The following is a 14,952-nucleotide window of genomic DNA, read 5'->3' as shown; positions in this document are numbered from 1 at the left end:
GCATTAGGCAGCAAGAGACATCCCTTAGGATTCAAATGAGAGGAGCGAGCACTAGACACTGCTGATGGTGTGGTATTTTTGATCCAGACGAGTGCTCATAGAAAACATGTAAACTATTTACAATGAACATGTAAGATTCTCATTTTCACTCTAAAATATTTTTCTCAAATCTGCAAAATTCTAGGCAATTTAGTCATATTTTAGCTTCTTCACTCATCAAACTCTGATGAGAGGGCTTCCTGTCGTCGGATGGCATTTGTAGTGCCCTACATCTTCAGGAGCCCGCGGCTGGCCCACTCCACCGCTGGCTCAGCTCCATCGATTTCCAGGATTCTGGCCCAGCATTGCAACGTTGGACTGGTCTTCTAGCTGTACAGCCGACACGTGGGGGCCGTCTGAGAATCTTGGGGGGGGGGGGGGGGGGGCGCACGTGTGAGGTATTGCAAAACTGAATGCTTTGGGGACGCATGTTCCAATGAAAATCCTCTGACTTAAGTGTGTGCGCCCTCTGCTGCAAAATCAAGCTTTTGCTTTCATTTGAGCTCAGGAGCTCAGCTGCCATCTCCTCAAATTGCAAGATCAGAAGACGAGCTGCTAGCCTGATTCGGCAAACGCAGGTGAGCGGCAGGGAAATCGAGAGAATTGAGCTTATTTGCTTCATTCCCTCACCCAACATTGATTTTTATCGTTTCCTGCAGAATTCTGCGTTCCACGATTAGCTGCTTTGTTGATTGATGATGGCACCAGCGCCTCGGGGTTATACGCCAGTTTCGGAGTTCGATCCAGAACAGGATTATGCACCTTTGCCGTCTCCAACTCAAAGATTTGCTCAGCAATTTCCGCATCGCTGGAGTTCCGGAATATGTGCCTGCTTTGATGACATGAGTAGCTGTAATCTCCTCGTCCAAATCCTTGTCCTGGCTAAGTCATCGTGAGAGAATTTTACGACTTCCAACCGCCGGCACGCTATTTGTGCCGTCAGCTTACGTTAGATGTCAAGTTTTGCTTTGTTGAACTTTGTAAGGATCGACGCAGGCACCAATTTAGGGTGCCGGGTTCAATGTCCGTTTCGGAAGGCCATATGGGCGGTCATTTCTTTTTCCAACTTTTTTGTAAGAATTGCTTTTCTTCTTGTAATTGGCAGGTTGTTTGGGTCTCTGGTGCCCTTGTATCTTGTTTGGCAGAAACGTGGAGGTGTTAGAGGGCAGGCCGTGGACAGGCCCATGCTTGATGCATGTTTTACTCTGGGGAATTGTAACGGGAGTCGGGTGCAGTTTGACGCACGGCACAATGCTGGGTTTACTAGGTTCATGCGTGCCATGCTATGCTTGCGGATACAGGAAAATACTCCGTGCGAAGTACGATTTGGAGGTACTCCTTCTGTCATTCCTTTTTGCACACAATTAGCTTTCACACTCTAGGGTTGGGCCTATTTTTCACAGGACAAAGGGTATATGCCGAACCACCTGTCTGTAAGGCAATAATTCTCTTTTGAGGTTTTCTGCTTTCGTAAAGGCTAACCATGGCCGAGCTTACCTAGAGTTTTACTGTTTTCCATTTTGAGTTGGCACTGTACAAGAACAACCTTTGACATGCTGCAAGCAGCCCTCAACAATGCTGAGCTTGCTGAGGGTCTAACCGTTTGCAATTGATTAACTCCAATTTCTTGACGCCATGGTTACATTTTTAGCAATTATGTAGCAATGCCAAAACCAGTTGCGATATCGAATCTTTTCAACACACGTAGACTCTTAGGATTTATATGGGCCATACGCAGGACCCCGATCTGTAATGAGCTGTTTTGCAATACAGAAATATGTATGTACCACATAAGTGTTCTCATTATTTCTTTGCTGTGAGGCATTTTCTGCAATAACTTTGAGCATCCTCTATAACCGTAATTCCAAAGAATATTGGATGAAAATCTTGAAAGAGGGATCATTATGTCCCATATGAGATCCTCCTACACTTACAACCTACACCCTCTATGATTTCCTAACGATCAGCCTATACTGGCTTTCCTTATCCCACTATCTCCACACTTATTCACTATCATACCTGAAAGAGACCAGAAACTTACCAAATGGTAGAGCCAAGAATCATGAAGGCCTTCAAGGCTCGCGGTTGGGAGACACTTGGTGAAACTTTTTAATGAGCCTTTTTTTAGAGGCTCTAGACCATCACCCATTCACAATGTAGGAGACCCAATGGACACAAGTAACTATCTAAGTGTCACTTGATGGTCAGCTATACGGATTAGCACTAGAGATACACATCAATGAGGATGTTCACTAAATAGGTATGCCGGTGATTGGTTTAGCCTACTTCATACGGGATCATTCTATTCTGGTTGGGCGAGGAGAGAAAAAGAGTATGCTATTGCTTTGTAGACTTCTTGTACAATGGACCTGTCTCATTTCACTACTTTGGGCTCTCGGCATTGCAAGGGAGACCATTATTGCCATATGTACAGGAGAGCCAGAGGTACACAGGACAAGTTTGAAGAGGTGAGTAGCTCCATTTTGTGAGGCAAGGATGCCCTCTATCCCCCATCCTCTCTAGTCTCTACATTCATGAGCTGGCATCTTTTGTTGACATTTTAGGAGGGGAGGTATCACCACCGGCATCTATGTTTATGACGTAGTGTTGACGTCAGACACGAGAGATACCTTGTTGAGACCCGTCACACCTATCAACTTTACAAACATTTTGTGAAGCCAAAACATGAAAGTCAACCTTGACAAAATTAACGTCATGATCTTCAACATTAATGAGGCTCAACTCCAACGAGTCAATTCGATTGTGGATTGAAATTCCTAGATTCTGTTTTTACTTGTGGTGCGTCTTAACAAGACCCAAGTTAACCATGAAACCAACAGTAGAAGCACATCTAAGCAAAGGATATAGTTCACTAGCGAGATTGGAGGAACAATGCTTTCAGGCCTGAGTATGAAACCCATCCTTTTTGACTCACTAGTCAAATCAACATCTTTTTGTGCAATAGTAGGTCACAAAGAGGGAAGGTGAGTTGGATTCGAGCGATTATAGGGTCATGATGCCCTCACGTGTGATCTGGGGTAAGAGATGCAATTCACATGATATCATATGCATACAGTCTGTAGTGAGACCTTTGCGTGTAGATGCCTTGTTTTAGATCACTAGCTACCTCTAGTGGGCTTGATAGTAGGGACAGACCAATGAGGATAGATAGAGGTTATTAAGGACCCATACTCCATCATGTTCTCTTTCTATACATTCATGATGGTGTTCATGAGAGATATCGAAGAGTGGAGTGTAGAGTTAGACTTTGTGGTGGAGGATGGAAGGTGTTGCTTAATCTTGGGACGTGAAGACCGGCCTAGTACCACCGGCAAAGATGGAGCACTTCGCTTCAAGATCGAGGGTGATGAGCTAGAATTTGTCAGGGGGAGCATGAATACAAGTTTACACAAAGGCATGGTAGGAAAGGGTACTTCTGGGAGGTGCTCAAACAGCAAGCAACAACAAATTGAGTTTCCAGGGTACGTATTCTCAATATGCTTCATTGGAAATTTCAGTAAATTGCTTTGGGGTGGTTGTTTGTACATGAATTTTCAGCTAGTTGGAGAATGGAGTGTGAAAGCCTTCCATAAAGACAAAGACGGAAAGCCTTCCGTATAGACAGAGGGGGGTTTCTCATTGTGGAGGCTTTCAATGCCTGTTGCAAGATTACCCTTGAGGTTAGTGACAAAGACTTCGGGTCAAGTTGCAAATCAGTGGAGGTGTTTGTGAGGCGTCTCTAGGAAGTCCTAGCATCCTGTCAAAGACTTCAAAAAGAACTGTAGGATCAAGGGAGGACAATCGTTCCCGTGGAGGACCAATGGGTGACAATGTTGCTCTAGAGATAGTTGGGGGGATTCCTACCTGTGGGGATCAATGTGGAGCAGCCACAGGGATCTCATTGTAAAGGAAATCAAGGACCAGGATACGGATACATATAGTGCTGGTTTGATGTCAGGTTGAAATAGACCTGATCCTTGGTACTTTACAGGATTAGGTCTTTTCCTATCTTCTGAGGGGGACGCCTAGATGGATTTGTTGGTGACCCTGGTGTGTTTGCAACTTAGACCAGTAATTGTACCAGTCTTTCAAACTGGATCCAGTTGTTTGTGCACAATGCAGAGCAGTAGCTGGAGATACAGGAGATATCGGTTCATGGCCAGGTGATGAAGACATCCTTAACTTTTCCTAAAGCTTCTACGAGGAGGGAGCTGATGGAGCTTTTCTTTGCCAGAGTGGGTATCGGACCACAGTGTGTCATTGAGAGGCTGTGTTTGGACAAATAGGATCAATGCCCCACATGCTAGCCCCCAAATGAGGAGTGCATCGGGGTTTGACACCTGTAGTAATATGGGTGAACATGGTGCCATATGGGCACATGGAAAGGGTAAGAGAGGAACTTGTGGGCAGCACTCTAGGATCCATGTTAGGGTTTGATCTTAGAAAGCCATATGGACTGCACAGGCCAGACAGTTTGCTGGCTGTTTGCCCAGATCAAGGGCTGACTGCCGGGCTGAAAGAGGCCCAGCCAACGTGGGCTGCACAGGCCAGCACAGTTGGCTGGCTGTGTGCCCAGATCAAGGGCTGACTGCATGGCTGAAAGAGGCCCAGCCGTAGGCTCTGATACAGGGCAGCAGGGCTGGGAAAGACAGCCGCAGAGAGCACTAGCATGAGGTATGGCCATCGGCTACTGCAGCAGCCGGTACAGCAAGTACAGAGTGTTTGCAAAACAGGTCAGCAGTACAGCAGCACAGGTATGGTGGCTGGAGCAGCAGAGTCAGGGGTGGTGCATGGTCGTCAGTACAATCTGCAGGGTTGGGCCAATGGCAGGCTGCCACGTGACAGAGTTGGCCAAATAATAGCAGATGTGAACAGACTGGGTCGGCCCAGGTTGGTTCAGTCTGTCAGTATGATCGGCCAGAATGGAGGGCTTCAAGCCCGGGCCCCTTGCCCCAGGGAAGGACATTCATAAGTCCATACTGAGGCAGATCTACCCCGGCATAGCAGAGCCAGAGTGTGGAGCATGGAGAGTCAGCAGGAGGGCTCACCTGGAGCAGCTACTGGTGCCTGGTTGAGGCACGTGCTGATCTGGGAGAAGTCTACAGCAGGAGGTCCAGCAAACAGAGTCTGGGTTTGGTGCCCTACCTCAGCACACGTTTGCTGAAGTTATTGGTACGGATTGGGCTGGTTCTATACATAGTTTTTTACTTCTATATATGAGATTGTTTTTTGGCTTTCATCTGTCTGTACTTTCTCCATATCTGAAGTGTTCTCTTTCTATACATGCATCCACATGGAGTGAGTTAGTATTTGAAACAACTGTGTGATCTCTCCCACAAATTCCATATAACTCTACAGCAAGCGACTATTTTTTCTGACAAACATAACTTGCATAGAGAGTTTTTGCTTTCCCTATGCATGCCCATGTTTTAGTAACAACTACCGCTGGAAACTTACTGCACGATGAAAGAATGAAGAATATGACACATGATAGGGTTCCCCCCCAACACTTCCAAAAAATAAGGTTTGCGGCACCATTTCCTCTTGGCCATCCTTGTTCCACCCGAGACAAGGTGGGGTAACTCCAATCACCTGCTTAACCAATGGGTATACAGATAGACAGTTGGCTTGCTGAACGATTGTGTCTTATGAAGGGCCCTCTGTATGGGGTACATTTGGGTAGTTCACTGATGGAGTTGGCAGTCGTAATATTTTGCATGTCACTTCGGTTTCTTTGGTGTAAATTCACCATGGCTGGAAGTTGCCTCCTTTTTTTACAAGCTTGTTAGTCAGTGACTTAGTAGTTTGCATGCTTGTTACCATATTCAGCTCCGCAAGAGTAAACTGATGTTGGTACCTCTGTAAGAAATGTGTTGCAGGGGATAATAATTAGATGTAGCGGAGTTGTGATAGTGCTGTAAGGACAGCTGGCACTAGTGTTGTTTTCAGGTGTCGTAAGTTGGGACACTTAGGCAGTTGTGTCATATTGACGTTTTTCCTACTGACTAGTCCTGGTGGGATTGCTTCTGCAACACTTGCCTTCCTGGTGAACCTTCACAAAGTGTGTGAAAACAGCCACAGTGAAGTGTGTTGGGGGCTGTTGGATGTTGGCATTGTATATGAAAAGGATGATTGGTTAAGCTATTGTTGTATAATGTTCTTATGCTGCAGAGGCACCATGTGTCATCTTTATATTCTCTTCCTTTTTTAATCCTTCTTTTCTTCCCTCCCCCCCCCCCCCCCCCCCTCCGGAGCCAAATAGATCACCGGGGGGCGGCAGGGAATCCTTAAGACAATAGTTTAGACAATAGCAATGGAGGAACTTTCAAAACAATGGGGCAATAATTCTCCTATGGGATGATTACATGAAATTCCTGTGCCTCCATCATTTCAAGAATCTGAGCTTGTGCATGTTTGGCTGTACAGGATGCTCCATGTGGTGATTTTGGAACACATCTTTGCTGCCACCAATGTGCATTATGCCAAGAGTATCGGGAAATTTGTGAGAGATCTACACATTCTGAGTTTTCTGTGGTTGCACCATCAAACCAGACCATGGAAGGGCATCCCCTGCCAACAAGAATTATGGAATGAATGTACTCTTTCTTATGGCAATGAGCTTGTCTTATTTTAAGCGGCATAAAGAAAGAGTACCTCCAAGAGCAGTATATGTAAATGTACTCTCCAAGAGCAGCATATGTAAATTAAGTTTTTTTGAAATACCTGAACATGAGGTAGAGCAAGCATAGTTATTAGTTGCTCAAATTTCCTTGTATGATTAGCAGTTAATGTTTGAAATTTCGTATTGCTCTGTTTCTGTGATGAGTGCTTGTATGTCTGCATGCTAACCAAGTAAACATATGTGCATGTGCAACTATGCTTATAACGACCCTTTTCCTTATTTGAACGGATGCCTGGAAAGGCTACACAATGTAGTTAAATTCAACAATACGTTGAAGACTTGTCATGAGGTCCTGGTCGGTGAGCATTCCACACATTTCAGGAAGGTCCTTGCATGATCCATGACAAACCCTATATACAATCTGGGTTGTTTGAATGTCACGACGATTGCGAAGTGTTGGAGGTAAGTGATCAATTGGAAGAGTGTATCATGCTTTGGAGGGGTAGCCCCAAACTCTAATAATACGATCTGATGCAGACCGATGGCTTGCTACGGATCATTCGAGTGAGAAGTGGAACCTAAACTTTCTCTTTGCGGGACCAATCTGTTTCTAACATGGTTGTCCCTTGGAAGGGACTACCATACTTTCTTGCTAGGTGGACCAATGAGCCAAAGAGGAGAAACTTGGTTCTAGAATCTTGAAAGTGTGAGTGGAAGCATTGATGCTTGAGCTTGGTTAGTGAGGCATATCCCTTGCTCAAACGAGCCTACATAGTTGGTCACATTGTGAAGATTGGAGCTGAAAAAGAGAACGCCCATGTATGTATAGATGCAACAATCTCTACTAGAGCCCCATCAAAGTAAACTGCTCTCTGTGCGCGGCCACTTGGGATGTGTCAAAGATCATGACCTTATTTTTGCCCAAGTTGACCTTCAAATCATGTGTATTACAGAAAGACTGGAGCACATCCAAATGTCGTTTGGAGGCAGCCAAGGAGGAGGAGAGTAGGACCACATGAATGCATATAGTAGAATCGGAATGAAGGAGCTAGCCAAGGGCAACTTGCACTTCCCAAACTTGTGATGAAGGGTTGGAGCTCGTCGATGTACAGGCCAAACAATATCGGTGATAACAAACAATCTTTTTTGAACTTGATTGTGCTTATGATCTCCTCTGTCCACCCCGTTGAACTCCTGACTCTACATTGTACCCTCTCAAAATCAAGTAGTTGTCTGAAAGGTCGGGCTTATAGAAATTCACAAAGCAACAAAAAGCTCTCTGTTCTTGTGGTCTGGTGTAACATGATTTGCCTGAAAGCACAATCAACCTCTCTAGTAACATGAGTGCGTGTTGGTCCATAAGGCTTGAACATATCATGCCTATAGTTTTTTGGATTCATGGAATCCCATACCTTGTGGATTAGGGTAATGGTGTTAAGAGTTCGAGTGTGGGGGAACTGGTACAAACTACTTCATTAAAGAGCTCTGTCAAGATCAACTCATGGGATCCCTATGGTCAAGTGTGGGGGAATGGGTGCAAGCCACTTCATTAAAGAGCCCTTTCAAGATGAGATCTATTGAATTTATGCATGTGCAATGTACTCCGTAGAAAGCCCCTAATGATCTTTGGCTCGGCCGTGTGTAGCTTGATGGTTGCATGTTTGATATCACCATAGTGAAGAGTAAGCAGGAAGTAGGGCGTGGTAGTTGGTAAAGGCTGATGGGATGTCATACAGTGTATGTGTGTACATGTGCCAAATGGTCAGGTCAATGATAGGGGATGTTGACCTCTACTCCAAAAAATTTTGCCAAAAACTTGGAATTGTTACGAAACAAAATGTTCAATAGTTCTTCCTCATTTTGAAAGACAAAGTCTCTCTTCTTCCAACTATCCTATGATACTCTCATGGGATCTCTGCCGTGTCGGAAGGTGATGTTGAGCTGACAGCACAAGGCCTTACACTCAACTGATCCATGGGGCAATGGACAGGTGGATCTGATGGTATGCTCACATCAGCCGATCTCTATATTGGGTCTCCAGGAAGAAAATGGCCACTCATTGCTGATCAAGATGTGCTAAGAACTCTTCAAGTGGACTGAACTACTTTTGAGTAAATAGTGGTGCCATACATAGATCGCATACTACATAGGACATATGGATGCGAAGTGCTCGTCTTTCTCATTCTCTTGCATATCACATAGAGTGCATCTTTGTGAATGTCCTCTGTCCGTCCTATCTCTATCCTTAGCCTATGAGAAGATACCTGAAACTTCCCAATCGAGATCATTGGTGCATGTGGGAAATGGGTATGTGGGAAATGGGTATGAGTTCAATAAACCCCTCCTCTGAGATCTTCAAGCCATGATCTCTTTAGAAGCTGAGTTTTGTTGAAAGCTCATTAGGTGCTAGCCAAGTCCTATACATATGGAGCTGTACTAAATCTTCACTAGTGATGTGGTTCAACTCATGATAGGCAAGTGGAGTGGATGAGGCCTTAAGGCTATACTAAAAGAGGGGTAGTCTATTCCATATGAAGTCCTAAGCCTACAAACCATCTGGGTATCCCAACATACCAACTCCTTTGATCCTATGCTACCTTTAGTGCAATAGATGAACTCACGGCAATCTGTGTTGTGCAGATGTTGTGGTGCAGCAACGAACTCCTTGACTCTATGGAGATATTGACCACCTAAAAGACTGCATCAAGATGCAAAGGGGTAGCCCCAAACTCTGCTACTAGTAGAATATGATACGGGGCTGATGGGTCATCGTATGGATCATCCAAGCAAGAAGCATAGCCTATAGTCTGCGTATGTAGGACGAGTCTGTCTTTTGATAGATTTGTCTCTAAAAAGGTACTCATGTACATCCCAGCTAAATGAACAAGCGAGTCAAAGAGAAATACTTGGTTCTATGGTCCTAGAAATGGGAGTGAAAGCACTAACTCTCGAGTTGGCTAGCATGGCCTACCCTCTGCTGAAAACTAGGCTACATGGTTGGTCTCATTGTGAAGATTGGACCTAAGGAAAGGACCCCCAAGTTTATATAGGATACAACAATCTCCACTTGAGCAACATCTTGAGATGTGTTGAAGATGACCTTCAAATCATGTGTCTCACAAAAAGTCAGGAGTGCATCTAGATGCCTGAGGAGATTAGAACCACATGGTCTACATATTGTAGAATTGAGATTAGGGAACTAGTTAAGGGGGAACTTGCTCTTCTCATGCTCGTAAATGTATAGTCCAAACACGGTTGGTGATAAAGGAAAATCTTTTTTTATTCCAATCATGCTCATGATCTCCTCTATCCACCTAGTCAATGTCTGACTCTTGTTTTTTATTCCAATCATGCTCATGATTCCTCTATCCACCTAGTCAATGTCTGACTCTTCTTGCTACTGCTCATATAGTGTTTAATCTGCTCAAATGATGTCATGGCTATGCCCTAGATCAAGTAGTCATCCATATATTCAAGCTCATGGTATTGTGTCAAAGGATTTTTAGAAATTCTCAAAGCAATAGCAAACTCTTTGCTTCTTGCTCAAGCCTCCTCAGTCACTGCTCTCACTATGAAAATGTGATCTAGTGTAGCATGATCTATCTGGAAACTTGCCTGCCCCGTTGATCTACAGGGCATAGTGTTAGGCTAGTGGGGGTGTCATAAAGAGTGTGTACATAAGTGTGCCAGATGATCAGGTCCATGAAACGGGATGTGGACCTCCACTCGAGAAACTAAAAAATCCTTGGAGTTATTGATAAGCATAGTATTTAGTAATTCTTCCTCATTTAGATCGAGGGAGTCCCTCTTCTTTCGATGGACTAGATCATGGTACTCTTATTTGGTATCTGCCTTAGTTAGATGATGATGCTTGGTCTCAAATATAAGAAAATGGTGCAAGGCCTTACACTCATCATCATACCATTTGTTGCAAGGGACCGATCCAATGCACCGTGGTAGGCAGGTGGACCTAGTGGTATTTGGGAAGAACTAGAGAGCGACATTTTTGGGAGTGGGTGATAAGAGTGGCTCTATCCTCTAGTAGGAGGATATCATCTAGGAAGGCTGGAAAGCGGCATTTTTTGGATTGGGTGATAAGAGCGGCTCTATCCTCTAGTAGGGAAGTCTCCTTAGGATCATCGAGCATGGTAGAGAAGTGGGTGGCATATGCACAGGCGAGTTTATTATCAAAGTGAATCTCTTGAAGTGGGATGGGATGTGCTCGATGGTGGAAGTGGGATGGATAAGCTAAAAACCAAGTAGGTATGGTTAGCTCCAAGTGGGGTTGGGGAGATGGACAAGTCTATTATGTGAGAGCCAAAGGTAAGGAGTTACAAAGGGATGGAAGTTTTGAAATACTTTTTTTTTTTTTTTAACAAATGTGGGAAACATCTATGTTGAAATGATGGACGTGAGTGGTTCAAGAACTTAACCTTCCATCATGGTTCAAGAAACTAAACCTTCCACCATGGTTCAAGAAATGATGAATGTGGATGGTTCAAGAAATTGAACCTTCCACCATAATTTGGCCTCTCTCTCTCCAGTTTCACATGCATGCAACTAGTTGGCCTCCTCTTGAGCTTTCAAGCTCTCTTTGAGTTTTCATGTTGCAAATAATTCATTTTCCCTGTTCATTTTAGGTACTAGGTCAGATGTGTCGATGTAGAGGCTGACGTGCTTGCAAGAATTAGATTTGTTTTTGAGGCTCAAAATTCTATGATCCTTGGGCCAAAGTGTGTGTGTGATGTGACGAACACGTAGAGGACAAAAAATTGAGCATTTTTCCTTTTTGGACCGCCCTCAAATTCTTCTTGGATCAAGAGATATGGCTTGATCTAGGTAGAGGGGCAAAAGGGTGCAAAATGGTGATGTGGCTGTTAGGATCACATGTTCAGCGTGTGCTTAGCAAGGGGTGTGCCTCTGGAGCAGTGATCATGTGGCAACTAGGTGCACATGCAGTGCACAGTGTGCCTGCAAAGGGACTGTGTGCTTGGCAGGGGCCATGTGGCAGTGTTGAGGTGGCAGTGATGTGTTATTTGACTTGGTCAAATGATGAGGTGGTAGTCGATGATGATGTGGCACTAGGGCTAACGTGGCCCTGATGATGTGGTAGATGAGTCGTTGATGTGTCAAATGGACCCGAGTTGCTGATGTGGCACTGGCATGGAGGCAATGATGTGGCAGCTTGGCCTACCTACGTGGCAGATGAGGATCTGTCTGTGTGTGATTGCCACATATAAAGTGGCGTGGCTGATTGGTCTACCATGTGTCAACTTTTGCGTAGAGAGCCACGTGGCCGTATCGGCCACGTGGTGTCGCCTCTCTCAGGCGCGTGCTGCATGGAAGCGTGTTGGAGACGTAGTGACTAGGTTGCCTTGTAGAAGTTCCCTGTGAGCTACGTGCAGTTGAGGTCGCAGTCGAAAGTCCAACGATTATTACCGGCCAGTGTAGGAGCCGGTTCGTTCAGGAGCTACTGGAGCGTTTCGGTGAGGCGTTGAGCGGAGTTCGTTGGAGCTTGACGTGAGGAGACTTTGGTTGTGGCGGTCCCGGCGTGCTGCCTTTGGGCATGTGCGATGGTTGTGACGGTATTCAGATGGAGGCACCTGGGCTTGGTGTAGGAGAGGCTGGAGGTCCACAGAGCTCCCGGCTTGCAACAATGCCTCCATCCGCCAGCCAGTACTCACCGACTGTGGAAGGCTCTTGGGTGCTAGCCATTGAGGCGTGATGTGTTGATGGCGAGCGTTGTTGCTAGCCGTTTGATGGAGTAGTAGCTAGAGCTAGATTGTGAGCCGGTGGGTCGTGGAGTCGTAGTCGCTAAGGTCAGTGGAGGCATTGCGAAGGCCTTTTGTCGATTATGGGTATGCCCGCTTGGAGTCGCGTTGGGTTTGCGGGATGCCTTAGCACTGTTGCTTGGACCTTTGGAGCATGTGGACGCCAATGTTCGCTTAGTGGAGCTCGCCTTAGGAGGTAAGTAGTCGCCTCTGCAGTTGTCGGCGTGGAGGTCGCCTTGTGAGCCGGTTGATGGAGCAGTCGCTTGTGTAGAGTTGCCTAGCTTCTAGGATGCGCTGCAGTAGGTAGGTGGTTCCGTCGTTTGCTTGTAGTCGAGCTTTTGTTGTCCAAAGGGATAGCAGTAGATCAAGGTCTCGACCTTCAAAGTTTTGCTGAGAACAGTGCTCTCTCTCTCAAAAGACTCAGGAATCTCTCTATTTCTCTCTGAGACAAGAAGAATGAATCTGGTGGATGAAGTGAAATCTCTCTTTTCTCACAATACATTAGACTATCTCTCACAAAGGCTCTCACAAGGAAAATCTCTCAAAGAAAAAATGAATCTCTCCAACTCTCACGGAAAATAGAGTAGAATCTCTCACAAGAAGAAATGCATACGGAAATTTTGTATCACTCAACGGAAGTGAAAGAACACTCAATTGCTCTCAATCTCTCGATCTCTAACACATGGATCTCGATGCCTTAACAGAAAGCAAGGGAGCTCTGATACCACGACAAAATATGAAGAGGGGAGAGGAGAAGAGTGGAGATGAGGAGAGAGGACACAACTAGAGAGCACACCACAAAGGGCTAACTGTACACAAGATTTAGTTAAAAATGTAGAATACATACAAACCCTTTAAGGGTTAGGGTTAGGGTATCTAACCCTTTCCTTTATAGCACTCTATTGGGTTAGTGCTATGCACATATCTAACACATAATGTTGAGATGGTTTCTTAATAGCTTATTGTGTTATAAGCATTAAAGCAAACACCAACATAGATGGAATGCATACATCATCAAAATATAATTCATAATGCAGTCTATTGGTGATCTACAACACCATGTTTTATGCCATTAAGCATTGATAACTTGAAAGCACATGCGATGCTACACGAGTCAAAAATTTGCATCGTGTTATGCTAAAAACAAAACATTGCATTGAATTCAAAAAGCAAATACACTTATGCCAATACCACCTATCACAAAATAATATGCTATAAAGGCACATTAGTCATTTTGAGCTATAAAGCCCAAGAATCTTACAAGCCACATGAGTATACTAGAATGCTTTGAAAGATAATTCAATGTACCTTGGCCTCCACCTCCTTTTGAAGTTCTACCATGTCCATGGGAGATAAGAATGAATGCACCTTCGATAGCAAGTCATCAGTAACTGCCCCCCTATTTTCTAGTAGGATGACTACTTCTAATGCTTTCTCTCAAATTTAGCTTTCAGCATGGTGTATGTGGGAGAGGATAGCACACACAAAGGGATAAGGAGACACCAAAAGTGGTGGAGCAAAAGCTACTCCAGCTTATTCCTCTATCATATATATATGAGTATACATGGGCATTGTACAAGTGGGTGGGCACACTGCCCTTTACCCCCACAACCTCCCACTTAAAGGCAATGTGCCTTTATGAAAGTATAGTACACATATAATACAATCAGCCATAGGCTGAAAAACAAGATGACCAGACCGTCATCCTATGCCCATCGGCACTTTACAATGTGCAAAGTGCATAGAGGATAAGCTACTAGCAGACATCAAGTTTGCAAGATAGAAAATGACAAGCTGTAGATGCCTCTCAACCAAGATCTCATGCCAGATCTCACTAGGAGAGTGAACTCTCACCACCACGTGCTCCTGTGCTAAGTCCATAGCACCTGAACAGTCACTGTGCAAAGAAAATGTCTCTGTACCACCTGTGACCATAAGCACATGACTACAATAGACCTCTGTTGGTCTACCCAACCTGCATCACCTGCATGCTGCTCCTAGAAGCATAAGGACCTGATGTCCACAACCGCTTCCCTACTGCCAAAATCTACCATAATCATGCTACCAACTCCCACTGCAACGGAAGCAAGAACCGGAAGTGTAGCCCCAACGGCAAACATGTGAGAACCAAGTCTCAACATAGTCATGGATGCATAAAGTACTATGGCTACCATATCAACCATAACTTGCTACTCAACTGATCTATGATCGTCAAACCTGCTGTGTTTCAAGTATGGAGCCAATACAGGCAATGGAGTACTCAGTAACTTCCCTCCCTCCATACTGAAACAACCAAGTATCTGACAAACATCATCAAGACCATGCAGCTCCCACTGCAAAGCATCCCTGTCCATAAGGAACCATATGGCAAGTAACCTCAGAAGGATAGCAACCTCCTGAATACTGAGACCATAACCTGTCTCACTGCACATCACATCCTGAGCTCTCATAACGGTATCAAACCTATGAAGCCAAGCTCCGAGGGGATTGCTTTTGGCCATGGAGGCACTTACGAAGCAA

General features: G+C 44.9%; 1 protein-coding gene across 1 annotated transcript; it reads left to right on the top strand.

Moving 5' to 3' along the window:
• Window positions 1-416: 416 nt before the first annotated feature.
• Window positions 417-6,819, top strand: LOC147898083 (PLAC8 family protein). The gene is made up of 4 exons (XM_087379515.1): window positions 417-617; window positions 699-891; window positions 1,145-1,371; window positions 6,466-6,819. Exons 2-4 carry the CDS (start codon window positions 735-737, stop codon window positions 6,631-6,633), a joined length of 552 nt encoding a protein of 183 aa, XP_087235641.1. The 5' UTR covers window positions 417-617; window positions 699-734; the 3' UTR covers window positions 6,634-6,819.
• The last annotated feature ends 8,133 nt before the right edge of the window (window positions 6,820-14,952 follow it).

The sequence above is a fragment of the Dipteris shenzhenensis genome, chromosome 9 (assembly GCF_047967505.1).
Source record: "Dipteris shenzhenensis isolate YYH24624 ecotype China chromosome 9, Dip_SZ_1.0, whole genome shotgun sequence".
NCBI lineage: Eukaryota > Viridiplantae > Streptophyta > Polypodiopsida > Gleicheniales > Dipteridaceae > Dipteris > Dipteris shenzhenensis.
The sequence above is the reverse complement of the archived record's forward strand: the minus strand, read 5'-3'. Positions and strand labels throughout refer to the sequence as shown.

Excerpts from the sequence above, each read along its gene's own strand:
- LOC147898083 (XM_087379515.1), top strand. The coding sequence starts at position 735 with ATGATGGCACCAGCGCCTCGGGGTTATACGCCAGTTTCGGAGTTCGAT. Across the intron at positions 892-1,144 it reads CTTTGATGACATGAGTAGCT|GTTGTTTGGGTCTCTGGTGC; the intron begins GTAATCTCCTCG and ends TGTAATTGGCAG. Across the intron at positions 1,372-6,465 it reads GTGCGAAGTACGATTTGGAG|GATGCTCCATGTGGTGATTT; the intron begins GTACTCCTTCTG and ends TTGGCTGTACAG.